Below are 17,594 nucleotides of genomic sequence, written 5' to 3'. Positions count from 1 at the left end.
CGCGTAGAGGCCCCGCAGCACTCTGAGAGGGGCCCGCGGCATGATGGGAGTGGTAGTTCCCAGTAGGTGCGCTAGGCCGGAGTCCCTCGGCATGCTGGGAGATGGAGTTCCCTGTACACGCACAGCATGCTGGGGGTTGTGGTTCCGAGGCCGCGTTTCCCGGTAGGCCCTGCGGCACGCCGGCGCGCGGAGTTTAAATCGGCGGCGGTTGCGGGAGGGCCCGCCATTCCCAGCTGCTGATTGGACGCGGTACCGCTGGGACCACAGACCCCTTCACGCCTCCCCATTTCTAGCGGCCCCGAGGAACCCCCCCGCGCTATGGACTCCGCGGTCTGCAGCCGCCTCCAGCCCGGCCGGCTTATTAAGATTCAGCGGAGCAACGGTGAGTGCGGGGGGAGCGTTCGGCGGCTGGCGGGTGTCTGACAGGATTGACCCCCGCCGCTTTCCGTACCGCCCCCTTCAGCGAGGTGTGTGTGTGGGGGTCTGGCTGCGGGGGGTGGGGGCAGGCAGCTCCCCTGCAGGCAGAGCCCGAGACGTGTGGGGCTGGACGGGCCCCTCGGGCTGAGGCAGGAGCACAGAGCCCATCGCTGGTTACTGGGGCCTAAATCTCCCCTCGCGGCGTGTCCCGGCCTCAGGAGATCCGGGAACAATGGATCCTCCTCCTCGTAACGCCCTTCCCCTTCCCCGGGGCCTGTCCTCGGGTCCCCGCCCGCCCGCGCCGGCTCTTCTCCGGCCTCCGCCCATCCCCCGTTGTCCTTCACACCTTTCATCATCTGCCCCGCGCTCCAGCGTGGCCACCGCTCCCCCGAGGGCTGGGCCGCAGGAGAGGGGAGAAGAGCTACTGCCCTGCCTCGCTCCCCCCGCGCGCCTGCCTCGCTCCCCGCGCGCCTGCGGACGCACGGCGGGGGGAGGGGGGGTGGGGCTGTGGGTTGGTTTTGCCACAATATTACATTGTTGACTCTATTTAGTTTGTGATCCGCTATTAACCCGAGATCCTTTTCTGTGGGACTCCTGCATAGGCAGCCCTTTCCCATCTTCTATTTGTGCAAGGGCTCTTCTTCCTCAGTGTGAGCCTTTGCATTTATCCTCCTTGCATTTCATCCTATTTATTGCAGAACATTTCTCTAGTCTGTCAAGATCATTCTGAATTCTAATCCTCTTCTCCAAAAAGCAGTTGCAACCCCTCCCAGCTTGGTATCGTTTGCGCACTTGATAAAAGTGTACGCTCTAGGCTGTTATCCAAGTCATTTATGAAAGTTTTTAATAGAACCAGTCCCAGGCCAGATCCCTGCAGGTCCTCACTTAATATGCCCGTCCAGCTGGACTGTGAACCATTGATAACTACCTATGAGTATGGTTTTCCAGCCTTATAATAGGTTCGTCTAGGATCTATTTCCCCAGTTTGCTTATGAGAAGGTCACATAAGACCGTATCAAAAGCCATACTAAAGTTGAGAGATATCACATGTTACTCTCCTAAAGAAGGCTATTAGGTTGGTTTGGCTTGATTTTTTTTCTTGACAAATCTGTATTGACTGTTACTTATTACCTTATCTTCAAGGTGCTTACAATTCATTGTTTGCACCATTATTTTTCCAGGTACCGCAGTTAAGGTGACTGGTCTATAATTCCGTGCGTTATCCGTCCTCTTTTTATAGATGGGTACTATATTTGTCCTTTTTCAGTGCTCTGGGATCTCTCTCTTCCTCCACAAATTCTCAAAGATAATTGTTAATGGCTCAGGGATCTCTTCAGCCAGTTCCTTAAAATATTCTGGGGTGTATTTTGTCAGGGCCTGCTGACTTGAAGACATCTAACTTGTCTAAGTAAGGCCTGGTCTAGAATAGAAAATTAGGTCAGTGTAACTACATCTCTCAGGGGTGTGAAAAACCCACACCCCGTGAGCAGCATAGTTACACCAACCTAAGTCCTGGTGTAGATGGCGCTAGGTCAACAGAAGAATTTTTCTGTTGCCATAGCTACTGCCTCTGAGAGGTGGATTACCTATGGCAACAGGAGAATCCTTCCGTTGCCATAGGTAGTGTCTATGCTGTAGCATTTTAAGTGTAGACATACCTTAATTCTTAACTTGTTCTTCACCTATTTTAACCTCCGCTCCTAATCCATGTACGCTAATGTTAACTATGTTAGTTGTCCGATCACTGCTAATCTTTCTGGTGAAGACTGAAACAAAAAAGACATTTAATAATTTGACCATTGCTGCATTTTCTGTTGTCTCTCCCTCCTTATTGCGTAATGGGCCTACTCTGGCCTGGGTATTCCTCTTGCTTCTAGCGTATTTGTAAAATGTTTTCTTGTCACCCTGTATGTCCCTAGCTAGTTTAATCTCATTTTGTGCCCTGTCTTTTCTAACTTTGTCCCTACATGCTTGTGGTTTTTGTTTTATATTCATCCTTTGTAATTTGATCTACTTTCTAGGGATGTAAAAGGTTAACTGGTTAATCGTAAACCCTGGTGGCCCCGCTTCTGGTCAGCGGGAGCGGCCCCAGCCCCGGTCGTGCCAGCGAGACCTCCGCTGGGCTGTGTCGGCTGAGCTGGCTGGATCCCAGTCCCCGGCTGGATTGGCCCCAGCCCCCACCATGTCCCCCCAGCTACCTCGGTTAACTGGTTAAACAAAATAATTTTAATCGTTTAAGCGGTTAACTTTTTTAACCAATATTTACATCCCTACTACTTTCTTCTACCTTTGACTCTTTGAGTTTCAGGCCATTTTAAAAAAAAAATCTCCTCCTGGTTAAGCCAGGATGGTCTCTTATCATACTTCCTATCTTTCCTATGCATTCAGTTTGCTTTTGTGCCCTTAATAATGTCTATTTAAAACTGCCAACTCGCCTGAACTATTTTTTTTTTTCCCTCCTAAGGCTTGCTTCCCATGGGATCTTATGTGCTAGTTCTCAGAGTTTGCTAAAGTCTGCTTTCTTGAAGTCCATTGTCTTTATTCTGCTGTTTCTCCTTCTACCATTCCTTAGCATGCCCCACCTCTGGGAAGCAGCCTCTCTACTGGGGGTGAGGGGGCAGGAGGAGAGCCCTCATCCACCCTGGGCCTTTGGGTTGCAGCGGGGACAAGTCCCTTTCTCCCCTGTCCTGTCAACACTGGGTATGCAGTGGGATTGTAAGAGCTCCATGCTGATATAGGGCTGTCTTATTCACTATGGATGTGTGCATGTTTGTGCACACCCCATTCCCCCAATGTGTGCTTTTTCCCTCTGAAGCATCTGATACTGGGCTACATGGACCATTGGTCTGACCCAATATGGTCGTTCTTATATTCTCACTCTTGCCTTTGGTTGCCTGTGTTGGACTTACTGCTTGTGATGCCCTCTAGGAGACTGGTCTTCTTACAGACTTTTTTCCTTTCCATTCTTGATGAAAGCTTTCCAATGACACCAGGCATATATGAGACTCTGTCCTTTCCAAAGGAGATTGAAAATGAAGGGATGCTGTAAACATGGAGTTTAGCAGATTTAAGTGTGTAATGATGCTGGTTCTGGCGGGACCCAGCTGAGAGTGTCAATTCAGGACAAATTGCTTAAAACAGGGCAGTTACAGCCCAAGGCTGGGGTTTTTCCACCTCTAAGGCAAACCAAACCAGCCAGACTAAGAGGACTTTGGTTTCACCCCACTGGCTAACCACAAGTCACACAAGCAATTCCTTTAGACACTCCAGTTTCCCAGTATCACCACCAGTGCCACTCGTTATGGGGACAAATGGGTATGAAAACCAATACCCCAGTAAAACACACAAAGGTTCTCTTGATCCCAAAGGACCAAGCCCCAGACCCAGGTCAATATACAAATCAGATCTTACCCACAAATCACGCTGTTGCCAATCCTTTAGAATCTAAAATCTAAAGGTTTATTCATAAAAGGAAAAAGATACAGATGAGAGTTAGAATTGGTTAAATGGAATCAATTACATACAGTAATGACAAAGTCTTTGGTTCAGGCTTGTAGCAGTGATCGAATAAACTGCAGGTTCAAATCAAGTCTCTGGAGTACATCCACAGCTGGGATGGGTCATCAGTCCTTTGTTCAGAGCTTCAGTTTGTAGCAAAGTCCCTCCAGAGGTAAGAAGCAGGATTGATGACAAGATGGAGATGAGGCATCAGCCTTTTATAGTCTTTTTCCAAGTATAAGAATACTTCTTTGTTCTTACTGTGGAAAATTACAGCAAAATGGAGTCTGGAGTCACATGGGCAAGTCCCTGCATACTTTGGTGAGTCTCAAGGCATATTTGCTTTCTCTCAATGGGTCAGTTGTATAGCTGATGGTCCTTAATGGGCCATCAAGCAGGCTAGGCAGAGCTGACACCAACTTGTCTGGGGTAACCCAGAAGCATAGCAGAAGTTTGAAATACAGACAGTATAGAGCCAATATTCATAACTTCAACTACAAAAATGATACCCATATACAGATAGCATAACCATAACCAGCAAACCATAACCTTGTCTTAGACACCCTATTTGACCTCCTTTATACCAGATTTGGTGCCACTACAGGACCTTGGTTGCAACCATGTTCTATATGGTCCCAGTTTAAGTCAATAACATGACACAGTGCAATTTAAAAAGTGGTTTCTGGTCCTAAACAGACCCTTGAACTTCCCCAGGCAATCTTTGTGTGTGGTTTTCTTTTGTAGGGGACGGTTTTTTCCACTTTAAAAAAAAAAGAAAAGTCTCTTCCCTGGTTGCCATGTAGAAAAACCTATATAAATGGGAAAACGTATACAAAGTGCTGTCAAAATAAACTAAGTAAGCCAGAAGTCTTTCAGTGTTCGGGCTCTAAAAATAGCACATCGCATCCCTGCCAGAAAAGGTGTTGTCTTTAATGCCACAGCAAAGGGACAATAATAGCTTAATTTCCTTTGGGCCGCTGCGTCCTCAAAGGTATTGGCACTCCTAGGAAATTGCTGGCTGACAGCAGAGTTAATAGCTTCATTGCTTTTTCGTGTCTTGAATGTTTATCCAATATTTATATTGTAGTATGAAGGCCATTCCCAGGTTTTAACAATGGCTCATAGCTTTGGATACAGAATACTGGCAAATTCCTCTCTGAAAAACTAGCCTTCTAATCTTGAATTGGTATTACAGAGCTGAATATGGGGACTTGTTCTCTTCAGCAAAAGTTAAGTGTGTTGTGTTGAATGACCTGATGAAATGTGAACTTATCTTTAATCCTTAGGCTTAATTCACAGTGCAATTATAAAGACTGTAAACGTTGAAAGGCTGTCTGTCTCGGTAGAATGGTCAGAAGGGGACTCAACCAAAGGAAAAGAGGTGAGTGAGAGAGGTGTTCCCACGCTCACTCTGTCTGGAGTAAAGCAGCAACTTTGAATTGCATAGTTATAAAGCATGGGGCTGAAATCCATGACTCTATTAAATAAAGATCCTTTGGGCTTAAAGCCAGTTTTCTTACGTGTTTCATAGAATTCTGTGGCTCATTAAACTAAGGGCTAAAAATATAATCTTAGTATTTCTGTCACCTAGGACAAGGAGAACAGCTTGGGCAGTTCACTTTTTGCTTGTAGTATGTTCCAACTCTTCAGATTCAAATGCATAAAAGTTGTAATTTGGTTTGTAAATGCTGCAGATGAAGGTTTATCTGTTGCATTACGTTCCAATGAAAATTAAGATTTTATTGGCCTTACAAAAACTAAGTCTGTTTTTTACAAATCCTTAATTTTGGGCCATGTTTGTCTTTGGCTCTTTAGTTTGAGGGTAGGAAAGCTGTGAAAACCCCTTATCGCTCATTGCTGTAAACTGGACCCCTATAATCCAACTAATCACAAATAATGATTACGATAGTATTGCTGACACACAGTGCCTCCAAGGGCAATATTTTTTCTAGTAAGAATAGTTGATTCAGAATAAAACTAAATGTTTATGTATTTATATACATACATTTGTTTTACGACTCATAAGTGATGAGTTATGACGTCTTCATTAGTGCTGTACTGTCGTGCTCTTAACAAAGCCCCGGCTTATGCAACCTTGGCAGCTCTATATTGGTATTCAGCACCTTTAATGATCTCTTAAAAATTTTCTGGAAGAATTCCCTAACATGGCAAAATGTGAGATTAGTTGGATACTTTGGGCATTCCCTATCCAGTTATGCATTAAAACCATACTTAAACTTGGTGATCCAATAAAATATCTCCATTGTCTTTGAAAGACAAGCTGAGAAAGAACTGGAGGTATTTCTAATATTCTGACAGATATCTTCCCACTCCATTGGCTGTAGAAAAGGGTTTTCCTTGTTTCCCATTTGTTTTGGACTCTGATTTTGTAAATCTCCTCCCAGCTTGCATAATTTACCACATTCCTTTCTTTAGTTCTGCTTATTTTATTTACGCTCTGGGAAACTTTTGCTTTCCCTGAAACTTAGTGTCTGTTTATAGCGAGGAGTTTGCTCATGAGCTCCCAGATGTCTTTGCAACAGATGGGGAATTAGCCGTGAAGTTTGGGCCAGAGTCCAACTACTAATTGCATTGTCTGAGACTTGAAACTCTTATCAGATCTATGCTAGTCAGAAGTCTAAATATGTACCGGCAGCTAGAGGTAGATTTGAAAGATGAGGTGGCGCTCTGACATTGAAGCTGGGTATGCTATATCCTGCATAATCACCATTAATAGATGTTTTGCAGGCAAATTAGTTTGAGCTCTACCAGTGCAAATCCATGAGCATAAGCTCAATGAGGTTGCACAGGTATCATGGGGGCCTAGGTTTTTTGACTTGCAGAACCTCCAAAGTGATCTGCTATTGTAATGGGAAGAAACCATGACTGTCAGAGCCCAGGTGAGTTTGAGGGACTGGCATTTAACAAGGTTTTACTTAAGTGAGTAAACTTGATGATGATTGTCCTGGGTTTCCATAATACTTGGGGAGACAATCACATATCTATAAATCTATTTTAAAAATCTGGTGAATACTTTAACTCTTTTGTATGAGAACAGTTAATATTGTATTTTTGCTCATTTTACAGAGGATTAAATGATGTTTTTACCTAAAGCCTCTAAAAGATTAATATTTAATATATAAACTTAACTTTCTTGTGCAGGATAGGTGCTATTTCAATATCAAAGGCAGCTTAGTTTCTGTGGAGGATGAAGTGATAATTATACAACTACCTGGCATACAAACTCAGTGTTTTATAAGGTCATCTTTACACAGTAAAAACGAGGGAGAGAGGCTCAGTTTGTGCCTATGTTTTCTCCTTCACAGCCCAACTCCTCACTACCCCCTCCTCCCCCACAGACACTTGTGACATCACACTTTTCCAGAGCTGCAGAATGTTGTAGATAAAGGATTATGACTTCACTACATGGTAAACCAGGAGTTTGGAGGTTGAGGTGAAATCACTTATTTACTCCTACTTGCAAATAGCAGGAGGGTGAATATGGGGAAAATGCAGATTAATTTAATTGTTTTGGTTTAAATGCTGAATGCTTCATTTACCTCCGTGTGAGTAGCTTTTTAATAAAATTATTTCAATAAACACAACTATATTGTAAACTCGTAATGCTCTCCTAGAGCAGAAATCATGGAGTGATTGAGAGCTTTACTAAGATTAGCCACAAGAGATTAAAACAGTGACAAATGTGCTTTGCTAGTGTTTTCAGAAGTGCCCAATAGCTCCTGCGGAACTGAGTGGTTGTTGGCAGACACTGGTAGATGGTCTAACTAGCAGATTTCTATTACAGTCAGATTAGACTGCTCAAGTGGAATTTAAAATACTACATTACTAATCAAGGCAGCCCTAATTTTCCATATCAAACAAATGAATGGCTTATATTTTGCTTTATTTAAGGTTTATGTCAAGCTATTTGTCTTCCATTGGAGTTAGAACAGAAATTGTCTACTATCTAAATCTTGTCTTTGCTTTTGTAGATTGAGATTGAAGATGTGATAACAATAAATCCAGAGATTTTAGAAGAAATTCCTTCTGCTTCTGATGTGAAAGAGAACCTGCCTCTGCAGGAGAATGTAACTGTACAGGTATGTAATCCTTAAACTCTTCAGACTCTTGTTATAGTACTAAAATTCAAACAGCAGCATGTCGGAACATAAATAACTACAAAATAAGTACAGATTATTTTTAAAACTGCTTTGATTCTTTCACTTATCTTCCACTTTAAACTTTGAGGTCTCTGGGTATGCATGTTTTGTTCCATTTGGATTTTGTTGGGCTTCCTGTGCTGTTTTTTATAAAAACAGGCACATTCTTGTATTTGTTACCATATCTTAATTATATAATGCAAAGAGCATGGTAGATGCTTCAGATACTTACTGCAGTGGCTTTTTAACTTTTTGCAGAAACAAAAACGTAGAACAACCCTTTCAAAAATTCCTGCTCCACGAGAAGGTAAAAATGACTGTCTTCATTCTTGTCTATAGTCATAAGACAAAAATAAATTATGCTGGAGATTTACTCTAATTTAGGCAACACAACGCTACAAAATGTACTAATTAAGCAACTGTACTTTATGCTGGTTCCTTATTGAAATTTGAGTCTTAAATCATAGTCATAAGGCATTCTGAGGTTTTTCTACGTCTTGGAGGCTTCCTACCTTGGGTACCCTAATACAGGCCTACCGCCAGCAGGAGGCTTTTGTGTGTTTATGAGCTGGCAAGTTGGTAATCACAATTTGCCTTTTATCACAACAGGTTCCCCCCCCCCCCCTCTTCTAAGTTGTATAGTTCTACAGGCTTCAGGGGAATTCTAGTAAATTCCACTTTGCAAATTCCATAATCCAATGGAAAGTGAGTGTGTAGAGAGGTTCCAGAATAGGGTCAATGGTTCTTGTGTCAACAGAATAAAATGTTTTGAACAAAGCTAGTTGAGGATTGGGATGTGGCAAGGGAAGGTGTGGTCCATAAGAGGTTATTCTTCCTGCGCTGGCAGGTATGGGGCTGGCTGGGAAATAGTTCCCTTCCCATATCTAACTTCAGCTTTCAGATTTTAGTTGACTAATGTATTCCTTGGGGCTTTTTGTTAGTTTGGGGAGGAAAGATTACTAGTGTGTGTGCAGTTTGCCATGTCGATGCTAATGGTCACAAATGTGACTAGCTCTCCATAGAATTCTAAGTTCTGAATTAGCATCCTATGCTAGCTATGTTCTCCTTGCCCCCTGCCGTGTTGGCTCTGCCTTCCTTCCCTCCAAAAGTGCAGCAAGCCTCCTGCTTGCTAGCATTTGTCCTGTCCAGTACAGTAGTGCTAAGTTCTGGAACAGGAGGCTTCCACCCCAGCTGCTACTGGCTTTCTAAACTCTCTCCCTCTCTTGTTTCTCTGTGATGTTGAAGATGGAAGGCAATACAAATCTTGTTGCAGGGAGTGGCAGATCTGATAGGAACAACCCAGGCATCCCAAACTGACACAAATTCACATCCCTGTCACTAATCCAGGGAACTCTCCATAAAACTGGTAGACTGGAAATTGTACTAGGAGTTAAGTAGTGATTGTCTCTAGGCTGGTCACTCCCTGGTAGTGAATGGCTAGCTGACCAATCAAGTGCTCTTAACCCAGCCAGTCACTGACAGATGGGCAATGCCATCCCTAGAGGTCACTGTTGTACTCTGAAGCATACAATATAAGTGAAAATCTGCAGTGCATGTTGCCTGGCTATTGTCCCAGTGTTTTAGTGCAATGGTTCTCAACCAGGTACTTAGAGGTCTTCCAGAGGGTACATCAGCTCATCTAGAGATTTGCCTAGTTTTACAACAGGCTACATTAAAAAGCACTAGAGAAGTCAGTATAAACTAAAATTTCATACAGACAATGACTTGTTTATATTGCTCTATATCAGGGGTCGGCAACCTGCGGCATGTGTGCCAAAGGTGGCACGCGGGCTGATTTTTAATGGCATGCTGCTGCCAGCTGGGGTCCTGGCCGCCGGCCCCCCTCAGCCCGCTGCCGGCCTGGATGGACGGAACCCGGGCCGGCAGCGGGCTGAGGGGGGCTGGGACCGGTGGCCGGAACCCCAGACTGGCAGCGGGCTGAGCAGCTCAGCCCGCTGCCGGTCTAGGGTTCCATCTGCCCCCCACGCTGCTGGTCTGGCTCGCGAAACCTTAAATTAATGAAGACTTGGCACACCACTTCCCAAAGGTTGCCGACCCCGCTCTATATACTAGACACTGAAATGTAAATATGATATTTATATTTCATGATTTATTTTATAAATATATGATAAAAATGAGAACAAGCAATTTTTTGCTCAAATTGTAAGCAAGTAGTTTTTTAAGTGAGGTGAAACTTGGGGGGAACACAAGACAAATCAGACTCCTGGAAGTGCTACGTAGTCTGGAAAGATTGAGAACCACTGTGTTTGTGCATAAAAAGAGACCAGCTCCGAATCCAGCAGGAAAGCAAAGTAGTCTGTGTTCTCTTTTGCTAAACATCTATGCTACAGCAGCAGGGAACAATATTCTCCTATTTTGAGTCCTGCATTACATTGGTTAGAGAGTTCAACACTTTCAGGTCCTGCAGACCTCTTAGGCTGAGCACATAAAAGGAAGCAGAAAGTCCCCATCAGTGTGTAATGTACTACTGTATCTGCTAGTGAGGGAACCTAAAATAAATGGTAATTTTTTCAAAGTTAATTGTAAAGCTGGCTCTGCCTAAACTAATCTTGCTAGTCTTCTGAATTATGGTATTCTGTCCTGTTTGGTGACACCACTGCTCCCTTACTGCATGCCATTTCTTTCCGTAATGAAGTGATCAGAGTGTTTCTGGTGAGCTTAGGTTTGGAAATTGTTACACTTCACAAAGGACATAGCATTTAATTCCATCTCCAAGCATAATGAAAGTACAATTCTTTTTTGTTCCTAAAGTGGCAACGGTGACACCTAATATGTCTGCGCCCGAGCAGCAGCAACCAGGTAAAGAATTCTGGTGTGATCTGCACTGAGCTTCCTGGGCACAATTACAACTCCTGTGCACAGGGTTTATCCACAATTCTAAGAAACATTTGGTGTGCAACAGAAATCTTGTCTTCACATGAGAATACTCATTGCTCTATTCTGGATAAATTCCTACAATTGCTAGAGGTGATAATAGATCTAATTTTTATATTGCACTCCAAATTTTTCATGTCAGATTTGCTTTCTTCACAAAAAAGGCCTATTTTAAACTATTTGAATGGGTGCTATAGCCTTGGCATAAAAGCTCTAAAAGAATTTCCAAGTAAGAAGCTGGCCACTATCTTAAAGTAATAGATACCTAAATGTGTGACTGCTAAGACATTAATTCCCTTGCAGCTTGCATGGTAAACCTTGAGAGAGTGCAGCCTTTATTAGACAGATGCTGTAATCATAGCTTTTAAGTGAATTAAGCATTGGTGGAAGTTTCCACGCTGGCTCTAACTGTACTTAGGTACCATGGTGATGGGCATGATACCTCCTCAACCCTCACCTGGGGAGACAGTGATCACAAAGAAGCTGTCTTCATGCTTATGCTGTCTTTGGAAGTCTCCACAGAGACTTTAACCAAGGTGCCAGTTTTGTGATGTGTGGACTAAGACAGACAAATTCCTGTCAAATAGTCACTGGATTTACAACACCTTCATCAAGATTGGTTGATCCAGTGACCAGAAGCATGAAGATGAGCCTTCTGGTCCCTTTCAGGAATGGTAGCTCAGGAACCTCAGCATAAATTAATTAAAAAGAAAATTAGGATTAATTAAAGTGGAATAGGAAAAGGAATCCATTGGAACTGCAAATCTGGAGTGAACTATTTATCTTGCACTAGTGGCATTTTTCAAGAACACTCTTCACCAAACTGATGACTTTCTAGCACTCTGCCTCACCCTAAACTTCTCTAAAGGTTCTGAGATCCTGCTGTGAATGGCATCTTTTTAACCAGGCTGCTTTCCTTATTATTCTGTACTTTCATGAGCATACTGATCTTCTTCTTCTTTTTTTTTTTTTTATTTTTTTTTTAATTAAGAAACTGGCCTGCTGTTGTCAGTGCTCAATACTGACCTTGAATTCTTTGTTTCCTAAGTATTACGTAGCCGTTCTACCAGGATGTCTGTTATCACAGAATCCCAGGGCAGCCTCCAAGATAATGAGATGGAGGTGGATCCCTCCACTTCTACACAAACAAGAAACCATTCAACAGTGCCTGGTGAGTGGAGACAAGCCCAGTAAAACGTGATTAAACTGAACGTCTTATGTGTTCCTAATGCTTATCTCATGGGTGTGCAAACTGTAAAAGCAGAAAGAGCTGACCAAAATCTCTTCCCCTTTTAAACAGAGAAGGGAAGAGACCACAAGAGGTCAGTGATCGTGCATTTTACATAGGGCTTCTAATTAAGAAGGATCTCAAATCACTTTAGAAATTCTGCTGATGTTGAAAAAATAAATCACGTAATCCACCACATGCATGTCTTGGGATGAATCTGACATCTGTTTAACAGTGCACAATAGCATACGTAACGCTAGGATGGGAAGTGAAATATCTGCTCTCTTGGAAGTGCAAAGTGTATTTTTACCCACATGGCAATTTGGTTTGAGTGGCAGGGTTAATGGCCCTACTCTTGCTAAAAGAGCTATTAATAGTGCATTTTATATCTCATCTGAAAGACTTAGCAAGGATAACTTAAGATAGGGACAATATTTGGGGACAAAAAAAGCTGGATTGCCTCTGAGCTGTACTGGGTTGACCGATTCCATTAATTGGGTATATGGATGTACTTGAATGTAACTAAAGTACTTCAAATTCTGCATCAGTACTGATTACAGGTACAGTCACATGTATTTACACCTATTGGGTAAGGAAAGAATTTGAGCCCTGCTTTGTTCTTTTGGAAATGCAGACTTAATGCTTTATTGGTAGCTACTGCTGTTAATTTTCCTACACCACACAGCAAAAGCATGTGTGTTGCATGTTCCATATTAGCTTTCATGATGGGCCCTGAACTTTAGAGAGGTTGTCTGTTAAAACTCAATCTGTTCCATGCAGACTTTGGACTGTGGCTTTGAAAAAGTAGTCTAAGTGTAACAAAGTTGATTTTTTATTTTTTTTAATTGCCTGTTGCGCATGTGTGACAAATGTGGGAACTAGTAATTGGAGTCCTATATGTGCCTCAGTTTCCCTCTGTGCTTTGCATTGCTATGCACAGACACTGAAAGGTTAAATCAGCACTTGGGCAGAGCAGGAAACATGAGGTGTATTGTATCACATAACAGTCTGGGTGAAATGAATGGGTGGTTAAAGGTCTGGCTGAAACTACCCAATCAGTGGAGGATCCAGAAGGACAATGAGAACCCCAACAACTGAACAATTGACAACTATCCACAGGAAACTCTGGCACGCAGAACATGTGAACTCAGCATGAGTCTGCAGGAAGAAGGCAGTGTCCTGAGGTGACAGGAGGATAGGGTAAGAGTTGGCCTTTGGAGAGAGACAGGAGCTCACCTAGGATGGACAGACAGGCCTGATCTACATCTAAAACTTAAGCTGATATAACTACGTTGCTCAGGGCTGTGAAATTTTGCACCCCGTGCTCTGTATTAGGTCAACCTAATGACCACTGTAGACACAGCTAGGTCAATGGAAAAACTTTTTTGGTCACCCTAGTTACTGCTTCTTGAGGGGGGATGGATTTACTGCAGCACAGGAAAAAAACCCTGCAATCACCGTAGTAAGTGCCTGCGCTACAGCAGTGTAGCTGCAGCTGTGCCGCTGTAGCGCTTGTACTGTAGGCATAACCAGAGAGGAAACCAGTATGGGAGCTCTGGCTTGGCCAGTATGGACTGTCTTACCTTTTCTTCTCTATGGTAACCCAAGTGTTCCAGTTGAGTAATAAACCATACTTTGCTTTGAAAAGGCTGCCTGGTGTCACTGCAAATACATGCTGAGGTTCATTGATCCCTGAAGAGAGCAAAGAGTCTCTGAACAGGAGTCTTCCCCAGTTAGACTCGCTGGGCAGAGCTCATGGTGTGAAACAAGAGTGCTGGAGCCCAGAGGCTCAGTTGTGGAAGAGTTGGACCCCTTGCTGGTCTGGTACATTGAAGGTTCCTCCAAGGGACACTGTAAAAGCTGGGGGGGGCATAGCACAGATCCTGTGGCTCTCAAACAGCATGGATAACTAACTTTAAGGCTAGACGTGCATCGTTATGCAGATGCAAAGCATTTTCTTAAGCACAGTCCTCAACTAGTTTGCTTTAAAGTTACACTGCTTATAGTAGGCAAATGCCCTACTTTTCAGACTTGTATCAATGAGATCCATAAACTGAAAAAACTTAGCCAAGGCTGAAGATACTGCATAGATCTTGAAACTTGATTTCATTTATATCTCAGACCTCTAATAAGAGTCAAGCTTGAGGGGGGGAAAATTAATAAAACTACTAAAGTTATTCACATTTTAAATCAAGACCACTCATCCTAAACTGTGATTGTATAAATAAGGTAGTCCTGAGCCTACAGCTCTTGCCAGTTTCCTCTTAATAGGCATTTTTTCCCCTAGCCAGCATTTTTTTGTAGCTTCCCAAAATCTTTTAAAGAAAAAATCTAAAGGTCCTATCCTATTCTCATTGAAATAAATGGCAAAGTCCCCATCTACTTCAGTGGGAGCAAGATCTGGTCCTAAGGCTACTCAAGCATCATAAATTACTTTAAGGCTTAAGGGAGACACGGTGGGTGAGGCAATGTCTCTTTTGCTGACAGAAGTTGGTCCATTAAAAGATATTACCTCACCCATTTTGTCTCTCATATTTAAGCCTTTACATGAGTTTATGCTGCCTAAATCTCTTAAAGACCTCTTGCTGGTAGAGGAGAGATTGGTATGGGGTGAGAAGCACTTGTGCCTCACTTAAAAAAACAAAACAAAAAAACCACACCTGCACACTATGCATTTAAATAACCTTATGTAGAAATACGTACTTGGCCTGCAATTCTGACACTGGGCAAACCTTGATTTTAAGAAATCAGTGCGAAAGATCTATCTGAATACAATGTTAAGGCTGTACAGGTAAGTAATAAAAATAGGAAATGCAGAAGCTAAGGTACAGTGCATAGATATCTTCACTGCAGTAATCTTCAGTTCCATAGTCAAGTATTTAAGTAACTTTATCTTGGATCAAATGCATGCAAAGATGTGATCATGTAATTGGCAGTACCATAGTGCACACAAATGAGAATAAAGCTAAGGCTGTGTATAGTATAACCTTACAGCAGAGTTCTGCAATATCCTAATACAGTGTTATATGTTGACCTATTAAAGGAAACACTTACGAATTGTGAACTATTATTGGATTGGCAGTTTTTTATACTAAATTACTATGAAGTGGCCACTGGGTGCCTGCATCCCATGCAAGTGGTCTCCCTCACCTACCATAGAATTGGAGAGCAGGGCAACTCATGGCCTGACTCCTCTCCCCCCCACGCTCTATGGCTGTCTTGGGGCCCTACAAATCACAAGGCTGTTCTCCCTCACTTCTGAGGTCTAACAGATACTGTTCCATTGACCTGCTTCCTTTCAACAGCTGGCCGAGCCCGAACTACCAGGCCACATTGTGCTACAGAACCCTCACTGACAAATGTACATGAAGTTCTAGAAGAACATCCATCTATCAGAAGCAGCTCTTCAGCAAATCCAGGTAAATAAGGACTATTGTCTGAGGACTGGCTGGCTCATTGACCAGCATTGCCTCTCTAAGCAATGTTGGTTAAGATTGTTTCCCCATATGCTCATAGGTTTAATATGACTTCCTGGAATGTGGCTTAGCAGCAAAAGCAAACATCCTGATGACTTCAAATTTAAATATGGTACAGTTTTGATATACAAATAGGTCTGCTTGGAAGGACTGGCTCCACCCCAGAGTAGCAATACAATGGCTTTCTAACTAGCTTCAGTAGCTGGTAGCTATGCTCTGAAGACACTGTGATTTTTGTTGGGGGTGAATCGCCCATACCAGTAAGGTGACCTCCTACCTTTTAGCTTTAGGTGCCTTAATGCTGTGCTGCTATGGCTTGGAGCCCTGACACTAGTAGCCAGCCCACAAGCACAAAGTTCTCCCCTGGCTTCCACCAGCCTAGTTACTCCTTGTTGGGTGACCCCAACAGCCCTTCCAGTCTCAAGTCTACTCTAAGTTCTGTAACTGCCAGGCACTCTGACTTCCCCTCTGCTTGTCACCCCCCAAAGGTGTGAACAGCCCCCAGTTACCAGTTCACTTTGGCATGCACACGCCGCACAGATTGCACAGCAGAGACATGCTTGAGGTAAAAAATAAAGTTCACTTAATAGAAAAATCACAGATGAACTAGTAAGGAAAGGCAAACACAAGTTACACAAAATAAACATCGACACAACTTCAGGCTTTACACTTCTATATTGGATAAATTCCCTTTGCTAATACAGTTACCCATTGCCTCGGAACAGTTTCCCACCATACTCCCTGTCGCAGAGGGGATCCAGTGTTTCATGGACCCGCTTCCTGCCTAGAGGCTGCCCCTGTTTCTGAAGCCTTTGTCCTCAAACCCCTTCCCTTTTTAACAGGGTTTACAGCCTTTTTTCTTTCTCTCAGATTATGGTTATTCAGTGTGTGGGGAATTCCCTCTCTACTTGATAGCTGGGGCATCTCAGTGTCTTCCCATTAACTGTAATGGTTCTGTGTTTCTCTTCCTGGGCTATATTATGCATCATCACTTTTGTTTGGTTTTGTGTAAACACCTGGCTGGATAGGAGCCCCTGCCTGCTGTGAAGTGTATTTGCAATTGTAGTACAGTGTATGAGCACAATACTCTTATGTACAGAGATTCATGACCACAGTCTGTATAAACCTCTCCTAATGACCATCAAGTTCAGAACACTACAAGCTTTCATGAGACCTTACTTGATATATTTATTAACAACCTTGTATACAAAACCAGATGATTCAGTTGCTAACTCCTTGGGATTCAGACCCTTGTGGTGTCTGTGCCTGGATTGTCACAACCACTGGACACAACTGATAAGGAACACTCTCTCCAGAACAAGACTCTAGGTCATGATATCCCAGTTTGTACAGAAGAGGGTTTTGTATGTCCATGGGTGGGGGGGAGGGTGTAGCTAAAGAAATTATTCTGCTTAAAAGAAACTTGTTTGTGGTAACAACTTCACATAAAAGTGATGTAAATGTCTGTCTTTTTCCAGTGCGGAGGAAATCTAATATTGTGAAAGAGATGGAGAAAATGAAAAGCAAGCGGGAAGAGAAGAGAGCCCAAATAAGTGAGATCAGAACAAAACGGGCACAGGTGCAGTATTTGATCAGGGAGTAACCCTTGGTTCTGCAGAATAAACTCAAATAAGAAAAATTCTATAGGATAGTGTGTTTATGGTGGTCAAACTAAAACACATTTTGGACTAACATGGCCAGTGTTTGGTTTCAATTTATACTCCATGTGGATTTTGTTTTAAAGTGTCATGCATAAGGGTGTAAACAGAACTGGTCTGATCTCTCCAGACTGAATTTGTTTAGGGGTCTCCTGGGTAGCTGTTTCTGCAGTTGAAGGCTTTTAAACCCCAGACTTGCTCTTCCAGTTGCAGGTGGCATTTCTGAATGGTAGAATCATAGAATTTTAGAACTGGAGGGGGA

The 17,594-nt window shown here is 43.0% G+C and overlaps 1 protein-coding gene across 3 annotated transcripts in view; it reads left to right on the top strand.

Annotated features, from left to right (window-relative positions):
- The first annotated feature begins 318 nt into the window (after positions 1–318).
- KIF2C (kinesin family member 2C) overlaps positions 319–17,594 on the top strand; it is a 47,956-nt gene continuing 30,680 nt past the window's right edge. Inside the window, exons 1-8 of one of the 3 annotated variants that reach the window (XM_065409138.1) lie at positions 319–382; positions 5,202–5,296; positions 7,908–8,015; positions 8,334–8,382; positions 10,848–10,895; positions 12,019–12,141; positions 15,504–15,617; positions 17,153–17,253. In XM_065409138.1, coding sequence (XP_065265210.1) covers positions 319–382; positions 5,202–5,296; positions 7,908–8,015; positions 8,334–8,382; positions 10,848–10,895; positions 12,019–12,141; positions 15,504–15,617; positions 17,153–17,253 — 702 coding nt within the window. The remainder of the gene's footprint in view (positions 383–5,201; positions 5,297–7,907; positions 8,016–8,333; positions 8,383–10,847; positions 10,896–12,018; positions 12,142–15,503; positions 15,618–17,152; positions 17,254–17,594) is intronic. The other 2 variants (XM_065409139.1, XM_065409140.1) reach the window with 2 other exon arrangements.

This window comes from Emys orbicularis, chromosome 8 (assembly GCF_028017835.1).
Source record: "Emys orbicularis isolate rEmyOrb1 chromosome 8, rEmyOrb1.hap1, whole genome shotgun sequence".
Taxonomy (NCBI): Eukaryota; Metazoa; Chordata; order Testudines; family Emydidae; genus Emys; species Emys orbicularis.
The sequence above is the reverse complement of the archived record's forward strand: the minus strand, read 5'-3'. Positions and strand labels throughout refer to the sequence as shown.